General features: G+C 35.1%; 3 protein-coding genes across 4 annotated transcripts in view; 1 reads left to right on the plus strand and 2 right to left on the minus strand.

The window, feature by feature from the left end:
* The window catches only part of LOC107704995 (elongator complex protein 6-like), a 2,637-nt gene extending 1,897 nt beyond the window's left edge, over positions 1 to 740 (minus strand). The window contains exons 1-3 of one of the 2 annotated variants that reach the window (XM_016508110.1): positions 606 to 740; positions 295 to 442; positions 139 to 217 (exon numbers count right to left, since the gene is read on the minus strand). In XM_016508110.1, the coding sequence (XP_016363596.1) occupies positions 139 to 217; positions 295 to 348 (133 nt within the window). In that variant the 5' untranslated portion in view covers positions 349 to 442; positions 606 to 740. Of the gene's footprint in view, positions 1 to 138; positions 218 to 294; positions 461 to 605 lie in introns of both variants that reach the window. The other variant, XM_016508111.1, reaches the window with a different exon arrangement.
* Positions 741 to 1,949: 1,209 nt separating this feature from the next.
* On the minus strand, positions 1,950 to 7,330 carry LOC107704847 (GA-binding protein subunit beta-2-like). Its single transcript, XM_016507870.1, has 8 exons — positions 7,324 to 7,330; positions 5,667 to 5,746; positions 5,375 to 5,569; positions 5,067 to 5,217; positions 3,765 to 3,929; positions 3,571 to 3,689; positions 3,103 to 3,484; positions 1,950 to 2,708 (listed from the first exon to the last, which is right to left on the minus strand). The coding sequence occupies exons 1-7, from the start codon at positions 7,328 to 7,330 to the stop codon at positions 3,131 to 3,133; spliced, it is 1,071 nt and encodes a 356-aa protein (XP_016363356.1). The 3' UTR covers positions 1,950 to 2,708; positions 3,103 to 3,130.
* Positions 6,115 to 14,853, plus strand: part of LOC107704996 (CDC42 small effector protein 1-like) — a 10,201-nt gene continuing 1,462 nt past the window's right edge. The window contains exons 1-3 of the mRNA XM_016508112.1: positions 6,115 to 6,283; positions 7,989 to 8,318; positions 11,977 to 12,081. Coding sequence (XP_016363598.1) covers positions 8,211 to 8,318; positions 11,977 to 12,081 — 213 coding nt within the window. The 5' untranslated portion in view covers positions 6,115 to 6,283; positions 7,989 to 8,210. The remainder of the gene's footprint in view (positions 6,284 to 7,988; positions 8,319 to 11,976; positions 12,082 to 14,853) is intronic.

The following is a 14,853-nucleotide window of genomic DNA, read 5'->3' on the forward strand; positions in this document are numbered from 1 at the left end:
TACACACATATACATATATATATATATATATATATATATATATATATATATATATATATATATATCATATCATATCTCTCTCTCTCTCTCTATATATATATATATCTCTCTCCGCACTATAAACAACAGGTCACTTACCACGTAAATAGAAAGACAGATAGTGATGAATAAGGAATGATGCATCAGCTCGTCTGTCTGACACTAGGATAAAGTCACTCTACAAGTACAGAAAACATCGGTTAGACTCTATGACATCTAGTAAGTTACATCAAGCTTGTAAAGGGATGTAATTACCGATTTGAAACTGTCTGGAGTGGAATTGAGAATACTGTTCAATTCTGGAAACATGTTTGTGAGGTAAGAGATTAACTTTACTACAGTTGAGCAGGATATGCTGCTCTCTCCTCTCTATTTCTCCAGATCTTCTTCAGTATTTCTCATGCTGTTAAGAAAAACACGACTGTAAATGAAAGCAAAGCATTTAAAATGCATACATTCCTGTGTATATGCAGCGCAGTTCGCATGCTAAATTAATATTAGCGTTGTCTAAGTATTCAAAGTATCGAAAATACGAAGAGAACATTAAAATAATAATAATAACGTACCTGCACCGTCTGCAGTTACATCGTTTTCTTTAAAAATATATACAAATAAATACGAAGAAATATTTCACGCTTGCCTGTTATGCTAGTCAACGTGGGTACGGAAACCGCATAAAGGACAATCTTTCCGAAAACGCGTTTCGGTAGAGAGGATTTTTCCCCCCTTAAATCAGTGAAAAAAATATAAAAATATATTTTTTATGTATCCTTTAAAAAACTGGTAGATATACCCAACCTTAAAAATATTTATTTTTACCAGAGATAAAAACGCTGCACGTGCACCAAAGACAGGCCCAGATAGTGTTTCATTATAAAAATATATGTAAAAAATATACAAACAAGAAAACTCGGGGACAAACTGTTGATCTTTCACCATACATAACGTGTGCTTGGGCCTGCTTTTAGATAGAACTCTAAGCATTTGCTTTCAACACACTGAAATAGAACAAGTAATTCTGCCTGTTCAACTTTACAACAAAATTGTAACCATAACTTGCTTTAGGCCTAAAACTAATTTCAACAGATTATCAATGTTTTTACCTATAAAGCACTGCTGATGACATCTTATACAACAGAAATTCTAAATACATAAAAACTGAGAAAAATATAAGGGGAAAACATTGTCTTGACTACATGAATCACCCATAAAATAAATAGTATAATGACCTCCAAAAATCTTAATATTCTTGGATTTAGATGGAAGAAAACTGTACATTTTCAAATAAGTTTTGCACAGCAATGGTAATGCAAGCCCTTGAAATTCAGTTCATGGAATGTTAATCATCAGCTGTGTACCTGGAAAACATGTCATAGATAATGCAAAACATTTTTTCTATGCAAAGATAAGCTTTAGAACACTTGAGGTCTAGTTCCATAAAATTTCGTTCACATTTTAAACTTGACATACAAAGACTGAACACAACTGATGATATAACTTCACTGAAGGACTGACTGTAAAAGCTGTTAACATCTATAAACAAAGCAGCTGGGAAATTGTACAGGGAGAGTCGAAACAGGCACATGGACCAGACCGTGAAACGCAAGCAAAGACATGTTGCATACTTTTTAGAGCACAAAACATTGAAATGCAAATCGCGATTTAGTGTCTAACAGAACAAAAGAAGAAAAAAAGTGAAACAACCATAGCTCATTCTTGTACTCTGAATGGAGTAAATTATCTTTATAAACAGCTAAAAGTATTATAATACATGAAAGAGTCTGTTTTCTAAGTAAATACATAGCTACTTTGATTATCACACCACCAGATGCCGATTGCATCAATAAGACATGCCTCACTGCAGGAGCAGGTCAATGTTACACAAAGATGAATAATGTCTAGTATTGTCCTTTATATGATATACTGTCAACCTTCATTCTAAATTTTATGTCACTATTTTAGGAATGTTCTAAGTTCAAGTTAAGCTCTACTGACAGCATTTGCAATTACAATTATGACGACCTTCAGTTGTTGTTGTTTTTTTAAAGAAACAAAAACCGTGGTTATAATACGGCACAACATTGAACCAGGCAAGAAACATTCAGCTAGTAAACCCAGACATTTTTGCACAACATTTTCAGGGTTCACTGACCCTGAAAATCTTTTAAAAAGGCAGATTTTGCATCTCAAATAATAGATTTCTTACTGATTCATTAATGCAGGTGATTTAACAAAAATATCAGCTTCACCAGAACACTGTCCCAGTTTATTTTTATCGAAAGTGCATTACTATAACCACAACTTGCACTTTAAAAAAAAAAAATAAATGATGTATATTGAACCCAGAACGTTTCTTTAAGTACACTATGGTGCATACTAACTGTATAGTATGCATTCGAGGTGCATAACGGGGCTTGATTGAAAAGCATTATCACTAAATCTTCCATAGCTTGCACTGCTGTATGTTAAAAAGACACGCCTGGTCTTCCAATTCTGTCAATCTGAGCAGCTCAGCATCGCTGTGGCCACCTAAATATAACTCATGCTACATCTTTGTAGAGGTTTGTACAGAAACTGAATGCTATGAGTAAAAAAAGGATAAAAACAAAGTTATGATTTACAATAAATAAACACAATGTCACACTCCAGGCACACACAGTATGTAATTCCTGAGTGTTTATCGAAAGTGCATTACTATAACCACAACTTGCACTTTAAAAAAAATAAATATTGAACCCAGAACGTTTCTTTAAGTACACTATGGTGCATACTAACTGTATAGTATGCATTCGAGGTGCATAACGGGGCTTGATTGAAAAGCATTATCACTAAATCTTCCATAGCTTGCACTGCTGTATGTTAAAAAGACACGCCTGGTCTTCCAATTCTGTCAATCTGAGCAGCTCAGCATCGCTGTGGCCACCTAAATATAACTCATGCTACATCTTTGTAGAGGTTTGTACAGAAACTGAATGCTATGAGTAAAAAAAGGATAAAAACAAAGTTATGATTTACAATAAATAAACACAATGTCACACTCCAGGCACACACAGTATGTAATTCCTGAGTGTTTGAGTCTTTGGGTTCACTGCTACGGCGTGCCCTCGGAGGTGGCTGTGATATCTGCGGCTTCTACTAATGTTACTGTTTCTCCTGTCGTTGAGTCAAGGGGCTCCTCTTTAATGATGATGGCCCCTTCTGGCAACATGACAACTTCCTCTTCACCAACCACCTCCTCCTCTTCCTCTTCCTGGAGCACCACTTCCTCTTGGGGCTCTGTGCTGGTGCCATTGGTCTGCCCGTTTGCAATGGCCTCTAGTTTAAGCCTGTACTGCTCAGCTTCCTGTTCCTTTTGTAGTAACTGCTGTCTGTACTCCTGGGCTTTTCTGTTTGCTTCCTTTAGTTGCTGTTCCAGTAGTTCCCGACTGTCCTTCTCAGTGGGCTCCTATAGAAAACCCCAAACAGTTTACTTTCAAATTGATTTTGCATTCCAAAAAGTACGATTTAAATGGGAATCTCTGCTCGCCAGACCTTGTGTTTGACATCTGCGTGGTTGACGGTTAATTCAAATTTCCGCTTCCGTGTTGGAACTGGTTTTGTGTCCTCTGTTATGATTTCTTCTGCAATCTGACCCGCTGGCACTGCAACCACTAAATATATACAGGCATGTTAGAATATAAATACTGCATCAAAGTCTGTAAACTATAAACTAGCAATCTACTCACTTTGCTGCCCCTGCATTGTGACAAAGAATTTCTGTCCCAAGTTGCCAGTCTGCAGGTTTCCCTGTTGGTCGGTTACTATGGTGATGACTCTCTGGCCATCCTCCCCTACAAGATGCTGGATGGCAGAATCTACCGAATCAGCAGCAATCACACTCTCTGCAGCTCCTGCTGGGATATAGCAGCAGTTTGTTTGCAAAGGAGAAATACACAAATATTACTTATAATACACATTTTCTATGTGCATTCAGTTCAAATAAAACATTACATAAAATAAAACTGGTTAATTAAATACTGCTGCAAAATGTCAATGTCAAAATGAACATTCAACAAGCACAAAATGCAAGAAAAATATGCTTTAGTGAGTAAATAAAATGCCAGTTGGCTGGTACTTGTTAAGAGTTGTGATTCATAATTCATAACTGATTTGAATGTAAAGCATAATTCAAATCAAAGTCACACAAACCTGCTAAAGAAACGTTGCACCTCATGCCTTGTCTAAATTGTACCCACAAAAATCAACAGGTTTACAAAGAATACCTAAAGTGTTTGTTTTGTTGTTGTTAATCATGTGGCAAAAGTTTAATGTTCTTTATGTATCGTTAATGTTGTTGAAATTAGTCTCTTATAAAACTATTATTGTGAAATAATATTACAATTAAAAATAGCTTTTCTATTTTAATATATTTTATTTTTAAATTCTTTATTTTTATATATTTAAAGTTAATTCATATGATGGCAAAGCTGAATTTTCAGCAATTCTTTTCTTTGAGTCTTTTAGTCTTCAGTGTCACAATCTTTCAGAACATTTTCTAATATGCTGATCTTGTGCTCAAGAAATATCTGTTATTATAATCAGTGTTGAAAACAGTTGTGCTGCTTAATATTTTTGTGTAAACTGAGATACTTTTTAAAGGATTGCTTAATGAATAGAAAGTTTTAAAAAATTGTAACATTATAAATGTCTTTAATGTCAGTTATAATCAATGTAAAGCGTCCTTGTTAAAAAAAAATTATAATTCCTTTCAAAATTTCTTACTGACCCCAGTCTTCTGAATGGATTGTGTAAGTGGAAAAAACTCCTTGCATTAAGCCAACAAATTAAATATACTAAGGCAAAGAAATTATGATTTATATGATTTTTGACAGGGCAGGTGGAGAGAAAAGGTTGCCACAGCCATTATTATAGGGACAAAAACATATTTTTTTCAATTAAAACTATGTAAAACAGAATTTCATCTCAGATAATTCTGCCATTTACTCATTATTGACAAGCATGAAAACAAAATGTAATGAAACTCATACCTGTGTTAGCCTTAGCATTAGTGAGAACAATATCAGAGAGATTGACCACTCCAGAGGAGGAGATGATGAACTGAGGGCTGGCGGTGGCGGGTGACGTGCTGCTTAGGATAGTCCTCTCTGGATTCATGTTCACTTGGTTCTGCATTCCCTCCTAGAATAGCAAACAAACCATCAAGTTATGAGACTGCAGCCTTGATTTTGCCTATAAACGATTTTAAATACACAACGGTGAATTTTACATTATGTTTTGACAATGATATGATGACAATGATAATCAACACGTCATTAAAATGCAATCTCATTTTTACCTGTAACAATAGCATCAGCTCAGTGTTTCCTCGGTCCACCGCAATGTTAAAAGGTGTCTTGTCAAACTTGCTGAGGGCGTGAGTATCAGCGCCGTTTTTGATCAACAGCTCCATGACTCCCCTGTGCCCATGTTCCGCAGCCCAGTGCAGGGCGGTCATTTTCAGCATGTCTTTGGCATTGATGTCTGCTCCACTCTGTCCCAGATATAACAGATATTATATCTCAACTAAAAAGTCAGAATGTCAAAATCTAAAAAAAAACTCATGCTGTTCTGCTTTCATCAGTTATTACCTTGACCAACAATTCAACAATGCTTGAGTGGCCCTCTGCCGCACAGGACACCGGCCCTCCAGGACCGAGTTTGGACAGCCCTGGGCTAGCTCATCCATTCTCTGCTTTTGAAAACGAAGAGGTTTATGCAAATGCATTTCCTCTAACTTGTTATTTTATTATTTTATTTAGGATAGGACTGCTGAGATTGCAAAATTTCCCAAAGTTCAAGATTAAAATCATATAATCATATAATAACTCATTAAGCATTGAAAATGCACTAGAGCACTAGAAAACTAAGTAATCTCAGCAATTTTATCCCAAAGAGGGAGATTTAATTGGAGTAAAAAAAAAAAAAAGTTGAAGCCTAAACCTCTCAATTTTTATCAGATAATCAACAAATCTATAGTTGAAAGAAAGAGACTTTTTTATTGTACGTACATCAAATATATAGTCTATATCTGTAGCCCGTTGGTGGCGCTGCTGGTCTCTGGAATGAAGTATTTCCTCATATTAATGGGGAAACTTCAACCACACCTCAGTGATCTGGGAAACACGGAGTCACTTCCACCCTCAGCTCTCCACACAAGAGTTGCTTCACCTCCAGCCGCTCACTGGGGCTCTCGTTTTCATCAAAGGTACAGTTTTTCTTTCTATTTTAATTTATGCTAGAAAATAAAATAACTTTTCCGAGACTCGATTGAACTTTATTAATTCATTTGAGCCGCTAACATGGCCCGGGATCGGTCGAGCCGGTTTGTTGTGCCAAACTTTCAGTTGTAGTTGAGTTTGAATAGGTCCAGCGCCTGTGTGCTTGAGTAATAAAGACGATAAAGATAAGCGATGGACGCTGATAGTCTAGTTAACTTCAGTCGGATGACTCTCGGACAACTTATTCATCGAGGTTCTGCGAGTTAAAACTAGTTGAGGAGAGGAAAAAATATATATATTTTTTTAAACGTTTACACACTGTTTTATTGTTTTCCTGTTAGTTTTTTTCTGCTTTCGGCTGAGTGGCTTGTTTCGTTGTAACGTTTGTAATTCATGTTTACTTGTTTACCGAGTCCATTCTAGGTGTGTTTGAGTAGTTGTCATTGTAACGGGTTTGTTATAGTGTTGGGTCGTTCTTGAACGATTCGTTCGTTTTGAACGAATCTTTAATGTGACTCGGGAAGAACGAGTCGTATCGGGGAGCGATTCGTTCAGTCGCGCATGCGCAACATCCTATAGGTTCTGTACTGGAATTAGTTAAGTAGTTCACCTGGATCGATTCTTCGGGTTTTTCCGAGTCGTTCGTTCATCACGTGACAGCCCCATAAGCTTTAACCAATGCAGTCTGAGCCGGAAAGAGAATTGATTAGTTCATCTCGAGTCTTCGGGTGTTTTTCGAGTCGTTCGTTCATCACGTGACAGCCCCATAAGCTTGTCAGATAAGAGGTGGTGAGCTAATCATAGACTGAAGACTCAGGTAAACAATTAATTAATATTTTCTGTTTCTTATAGCAGTTTTGTATTGTTTGTAGTGTGATCAACGTTTGCGTAAGTAGTAGACATATTAGGGAAGTAACACATAACATTTTAATTATATTTTGTTAAAATGAACGAAATGACTCGAAAAAAGATTCGTTCATTTTGCTGAACGAGACTCAAAGGTCCGAGTCGGTAAAATGATCCGAACTTCCCATCACTAGTTTGTTATTACACTGATTTTCCTTTAGTTGTAACGGCACTATAAAGTGAATTCAATGCCCAAGAAAGCGGCTGTCTCAAACAAGTAAACTGCCTTCCTAGACAGCATAAAGAGCCATACTGTCTAGTTAGGGAGTTCAGCTCAAAGTTGAACACTGCCACAAAGATTAGTTTCTGTTAATATTTTTTATTTATTAAAAACTGCCATGTTAGTACTTCGTTTTTCGATATACCACTGTAATACCATGCTATTCATTGATTTTAATTGGGGCACCATATTAATACCAACATGAATATTTTAATCATTCAGCACAATTGTATATTTCAAAGTACCATGGTATTACAATATGATGTATATGGTAATATGTAGTACTTCTTCTTCATTACAAGCTGTTTTTGAAGTTAATTGGAGTACTATCATGTAAATGAATATGGTAATTGTTCAGTTCCATATTGTATATCTCAGTGCCAAAGAAAGAAGTTACAAGATGGTATTCCTTTTCTTTAATTTAAGATTTGCGTCATTCATAATCAATGTCACTTACTGTTTTGTTTGCAGCGAGTTAAATGTATAATATATGGTGTGCTTGTATGATGGATTCAGGTCTACTTCATTACAAATTCTTTTTTTTTTTTCTTTCTTTCATTGAACAGATTCGTCTGTAACAGCTCTGGCTTGTATAAACCCCACAGTCCCACAGATTCAACTGGAAATCAGGGGCCCAGAATAACTGCGGGAATAAGGGGTATTGTGTATATATACTTAAACCAGAGACATCAACAAGGATTCTGTCAGTGATCAGGACGGAGATTTTTGGACGAGCCAAGGCTTATATCGCTGAGTGTTGAGGATTAGATTCTCTATCTTGTCTCTAAATGGCCTGCAGGGTGGCGAGAGAGAGGGGGGAACCCAACCGGTGCATGCCGGAGATGAGTGCGTTCTGGCATAAGATCGGCTGCTGCGTGGTAGCCAAACCTCCTCCGGTAAGTGTCTCATTTGGAGAGATTTATAGTTTTATTTCCCAGGCTTCCATCATAAGGAATCTACATGAATCACAGGTACTGTGATATCAGGCTTCTTTTGAGAACAACATCTGGACTAATTTCATCAATTAGGCATTCCCCGTGGCTCATGCGAGTTTTGTGTTCGCTAATCACGCGAAGAATGACTCACGCTGGTCAAGGGCAGAAAAGAAACCTTTCAGCTGATGTGAATGTGACCCAGATAGTCTTAGGAGTTTGTCAGGAGTGCAAATGTGTTTTTGAGAGTGAAGCCAGACGTAAAACACAGATGGACAAAGAATGCTCTGTCATTGAACGGGTGAACGTGTAGAGGTATGGATCCAAACCACTTTGCATGTGAGGGAAGTCTGATAAATGTGCCCACACATGCATATTTCATTTTTTATCAAGAATATACTCTACAGTTCAAAAGTTTGGGGTCAGTAAGATTTAAAAAAAAAGAACTTTTATTTGGCAAGGATGCATTAAATTGATCAAACACAACATTATGAACATTTATAGCATTGCAAAAGATTTCTATTTCAAATAAATGCTGTTCTTTCAACTTTCAGTTCATTAAAATCCAGAAAAAAATCGTTTCCACAAAAACACTGTTTCCGACATTTATTAATAAGAAATGTTTAAGCATAAAATCAGCTTATTAAAATGTTTTCTGAAGGATCATGTGACACTGAAGACTGGAGTAATGTCGAATATATTGAAATGCAAAACAGTTGTTTCGAATTGTAATAATATTTTGTGTTTTTGATCAAGTATAAGAGACTTCTTTAAGATATAAAATAATTTTACCGACCCCAAACTTTTGAACAGTAGTGTATCATGTGATTATTCTTTTTTTAAGCTCAACCAAAAAATAAAAATTGTCATCATTTACTCTCCCTCATGTTGTTCCTAAACTGTATGACTGACTTTCTTAATTGGAACATAATAGAAGTTTAACATGTTGACTCCTAAACTTCATGCAATGAAATTAGTGACCACCATCTGTCAGACTCCAAAACAAAGAAAAAAGCACTATAAAAGTACTGCATATGACTCGCATACTATATCTTCCTATACTGTATTCATACCATAATCATCATCATCATATATACTTTATTTGTCCCTTTAAGGGAAGTTTGTTTTGGGCAATACAGGTAAAGATATCTTGTATAATTGTATTATAGGAATACTATACTATAAGTTTTCTAAAGCCATATGAAGTTGCTTTTGTCTAAAATTGTTGTTTTTTAGCTCTCAAATCTCATTCATGTTTGTGCATATTCAAATGTGGCACCACAAAATGCATTGTACCATGTTTGACCTCAAAAGTTACTGCTTCTTGCACATCTTGATCATGATGTGGCAAGTTTGAAAAGCAGTTTTATTTGAATAATGACTTCAATATCGGTCTGTTCCTCACACAAAACAATTGCATGGCTTTTAAAGACTTTGAATATAGAGCATGAGTCATATGGATCTCTTTATGGTGCTCTTATGATTCTTTTTGGCGCATGACAGTCCCTGGCGGTCTACTTTCATTTCATTGGAAAATCCCAAGTTTGGACATTCAGACATTCTGCTAAACATCTCCTTTTGTATTGCATGAGCAAAAGGAAGTCAGAGTTTGCTAAATGATAGCAAAAATTTATTTTGGGTTGGACTTTCCCTTTAATATTCCTGTAAGTAAAAGAATCATGTTTATGTTTCTAGAATAGCTTTGCATATTTGACAAATTAGTGGTTTAATTCAATCTTTGTTAGTCAGTTTGTTTTCATCTGGATTGAGGTTCTGAGCCAATGATGAGTGACCCAGGTTTACCATGGTCTCCTGTAACAATGACAGGGGGTTCTGAAGGGAAGCTGGCTCCTCCGAGCTGGGAGTGCTCATTCTTTTCCTCCCTCCTTCCTCTTATTATTTTTAGGTTCTTGTTTGTTCTGTTGTTGGGTGGGGGGTGAGGTCAGACAGCAGTGGGCATCTGTAACCGACCAATGCTACTTCCCAGTGCAAGAGCAATTTTCTTCAACTGATTTAGATCAAATTATTATGTTTAAAGTGTCTCCTTACATCAGAGAAGGTGATAAGGACTAAAGCATGTGCCAAGGGTTTGCTATGATATGGGCCATTGACTATACAAAGATTATGAAAGTAAACACCTTCAAGGATGTCTGGAGTTACATAAGACATGTTGCATTCGAAAAACTAAATTTAACTTGTAACTGTTTTCAACCTGAAAAGCTTGGTCCAGAGCAGAAAAATACAAAGAACTTTCTTTCGTTCTTTCTTTCTAAATAATAATAAATATAATATTCTTTCTAAATAATAATTAATGGCAATATATCTAATGAACACTTTGAGGTAAAATCTTGAATTAAAGATATAAAAGGTACATAGTTTAACAACAGTAAGAAATAATAAAAACAATAAAAGGTACATGGTTTAACAACAAGCAATAATAAAAACAATAAGAATAGTGTTTTTGTTTATAATTTATTATTGCTATTATTATTATTATTATTCATAAGATAGAAAACCTTTTATTCTCAAGCGGTACCTCAAAGTGCCCAAGAGATTTGTCGTATTGACTAATTGTTTTAAATAGAAAGAGTATTACCACTATTTCCAAATAACTATTTATATAATATAGTATAATAAAATATATGATAATAATGTTAAAAAATTATAATCGTTATTTTTAACAACATACAGGTGCATCTCAATAAATTAGAATGTCGTGGAAAAGTTAATTTATTTCAGTAATTCAACTCAAATTGTGAAACTCGTGTATTAAATAAATTCAATGCACACAGACTGAAGTAGTTTGAGATGCACCTGTACATACATTAAAAAGAAATATTTATAGTCCTATTTTATGTAAAATTGTACCTCATATTTTTCATTAGATTTGTCATATGGATGATTATTTAATTATATTGAGCTTATTGCTATTATTTAGAAAGAAGTAACGATTTATGTAATAATAATCTTGACATTAAAAAAAACATTATTATTATTATTATTAGTGATAGTAATTTTAACACCAACCAAACGATCTGAACACTGACATCAAATAAACTCTGGTCTGTTTCAAAAACTAGTGTAAGATTTTAAGTAAGTCTAGAAGATATATTTGATGATTGACAATATAAATCCAGTGCTATATGTTGTGTAAAATGCACTTTGTTCACTCTGGACAGACAAGTAATGGCTCGTATGCCAACACCCCTGCTATGGCACATGATCTCATCAAATAATTATTCTGGTTGTTGATACAAGGTTTTTGTTTTTTTTTTAGATTTACTTCTATAATCTCTGACTAACTCTACTGCATAGTTATGGGAAACAAAGAAAAGAAGCTGTAAACTGTACAACAGTTAGGGATTTTTAGGAACTCTGTGAAGAATCCTGCTCATCTTCAGGATGCATCCAGGAATAGATTCCATAGGGAAACATTAGTGTAATATCACCCAGGCACTGGTGTGGTTGTTGTATGGTCACATGACAGGCTTCTTTGAGCTCACTCACTACACTTAGATTTTCAACACCTTTGGATTACGTCATGCTGGTTCACCAATCTGCCAATCAAGTGCTTTGCATCTTTATGCTGGACCTTTGTCAATTTAAGCCTCTATGTTCACAGAAGAAGAAACGGAGGAGAATTGACCGCAGCATGATCGGAGAGCCCACAAACTTCGTTCATCTGACACACATAGGCTCTGGTGAAATGGCAGACGGCATGCAACCGGTAAGACATGTTTTATTACGTTGGTACAGTGGGACTCTCTCATTTTAATGTTTATGGCATGGCTATAATTAATTTACAATGACAGAACAAATGCTTCTGCATGCATTCTTTACTAAACCTCTGAATAATACAGGATTGGCACAGGCACATATTAAAAATCCAAAAAAGGATGCTGGGATTTTTGTAAAAATATACCTGGCACCCATTACCAGACCTTTTGGAAATCACTGTTGTTTTTCTTTTGCCCTCTTTCCCTTTCAATTTTGCCCTCAAATCTGCTGCACCTGCCAGTTGTCTGAACAAGTCATGTTTAAAGGGGTAGTTCACCCAAAAATTACAATTCTATCATTATTTACTCACCTTCATGTCGTTCCAAACCCGTAAGACCTTTGTTCATCTTCAAAACACACATTAAGATTTTTTTTTATGAAATCAAAGAGTTTTCTGACCGTGCAAGAGAAGAATTGTTGAATAAAGTCGTTATTTTTGTTTTCTCTGCGCACAAAGTATTTTCATAGCTTCATAGAATTACGGTTGAACCACTGATGTCACATGGACTATTTTAACGATGTCCTTACTACCTTTTCTGGCCTTGAACGTGGTAGTTCCCTTGCTTTCCATGCAGGGTCAGAAAGCTTTTGGATTTCATCAAAAATATCTTAATTTGTGTTCCGAAGATGAACGAAGGTCTTACAGGTTTGGAACGACATGAGAGTGAGTAATTGATGACAGAATTTTCATTTTTGGGTGAACTATCCCTTTAAATGCTCAACATAATGTTGACGGTTCCCCGATTAAGTGGTCAGCCTGTGCCGATACTTTTTTTTTTCAGTCTTTTTTCTTTATAATAATAAATATTTTTAAATAAAATAAAAAATAGTAATTATTATTGTTAGTAGTAGTAGTTTTAATATATATATATATATATATATATATATAAGTAAGGACATACATTTTAAGACTTCTAATGACCTTGGGAACAGTATTTCCAATTTTATTTTAATTTGTAAAAATAAAAATAACAAAAATATTATCTTTACTATTATTATGTAAAGACTTCATAAATCTCAAGACTATAAATGTATTATAATAGTTGGTTGTAATTTATCATTTATTAATTTAAATGTTTTTTCGTTTGTAAAACATTAACAAACATTTTAATTTTATAATACTGCTACTACTACTACTACTAATAATATTTATTATTATGATGTAAAGGTATTCTAAAGTGTCAAATTTAACAAATCAAATGCATGTTTGAGTAAGGTAGACATGCTGCGTGTGTAAGATGTGATCTTAGCTCATGTTCATTGGGCTGTTGTGTTGTCAAATAAGAAGGCGAGGCGTTACCTAATCCTGCAGCTCACGGAGGGACTGAATACCTGGGCAGAATCAAGCAGACTGCAACTTGCTCAGAGGAATGTTGGCAGGCGGCCCGTCAGGGACAGAATAGAGCTCTTTAAATGAGGAAATGTTCGTCAAGGTATTTGCAGTGGTCACTGATTGATTTTTAAGTGGCAATCTATAGCTTCATGTGTGGTTTGCAAAATGTACAGCTCTTAGTGGAGTCAACACATTTTTAAGAAATGAGCTTTTTAGTCAGTGGTGGCTTTAGTAGTTTTATCAAAGCAAGACAAGCTGGACCTGTTAGCAATGCAGCGCTGATAGCTGAAACTTCCAGTGATAAGCGGTATTGGTTGATATCAGCATTTCATAGTCCATGTGATGAACACAGGTGACCGACCCGCTGGCTTTTCCCTTGTGGTTCTTTTCTTTTGTGTCATGCTGGGAAGTTGTGTATAGAATGACCTAGTGAAATGGACTTCCTCCTCGTTCTGCTGTGAGAAGCAGTGTTCCTGAGACACATGATGTAACAATGGGTATGACGCTATGAAGAGCTCTGTGTGTGTGTGTGAAACAGGCTTGTTGTTGCATGAAGGATTTTTCAGCCCCACCTCTTGAAGTGTGAATTTATTTTACAGTTTATTAGGGGTGTAACGGTACACAAATATGACGGTTCGGTACGTACCTCGGTTTTAACGTCACGGTTCGGTATGGTTTCGGTACAGCAGTGGGGAAAACTTTTTTTTTTTAATTTCCGGAGAAAAAAAAAAAACTGTATTCGTTCGGTTCACATGCGTACCGAACCGAAAGACCCGTACCGAAACGGTTCGGTACGAATACGTGTACCGTTACACCCCTACAGTTTATACATCATGCAGCAATCCAGTCTTTCTATTTAATGAACACTATTCCATATAAAAAACTTCATTTGCAGAGATGACACTCCTTATTTTCAAATTGTATTATTATTATTGTTGTTGTTGTAGTTGTTATATTAATATTAATCCTATTATTATTACTGAATATTATTGTTATTATTATAGTAATGTAATGAGTAAGAAAATATAGTATGATGATGTTGATGACATTATTAGTAGTAGTCATGTTTGCCATATAAAGTATTTATTGTGTAAATACTAGTACTAAAATTATATTTAATTAACAAATTATTATTAATATTATTATTAATTAATAAATAGCTGTTTGTTGTTGCTCCATTAATGTTATTATCATAATTTAAAAGTAATAAGTAAAGAAATATTATAGTAATGGTAATATGGTGACGATATTAGTAGTAGTAGTAGTAATTTTTACTATATAAAGTATTATGTATATAGTACTAAAATGTTATTTAATTTACATACAGTGGGTACGGAAAGTATTCAGACCCCCTTAAATTTTTCACTCTTTGTTATATTGCAGCCATTT

This window comes from Sinocyclocheilus anshuiensis, unplaced genomic scaffold, assembly GCF_001515605.1.
Source record: "Sinocyclocheilus anshuiensis isolate Anshui unplaced genomic scaffold, SAMN03320099.WGS_v1.1 scaffold702, whole genome shotgun sequence".
Lineage (NCBI taxonomy): Eukaryota > Metazoa > Chordata > Actinopteri > Cypriniformes > Cyprinidae > Sinocyclocheilus > Sinocyclocheilus anshuiensis.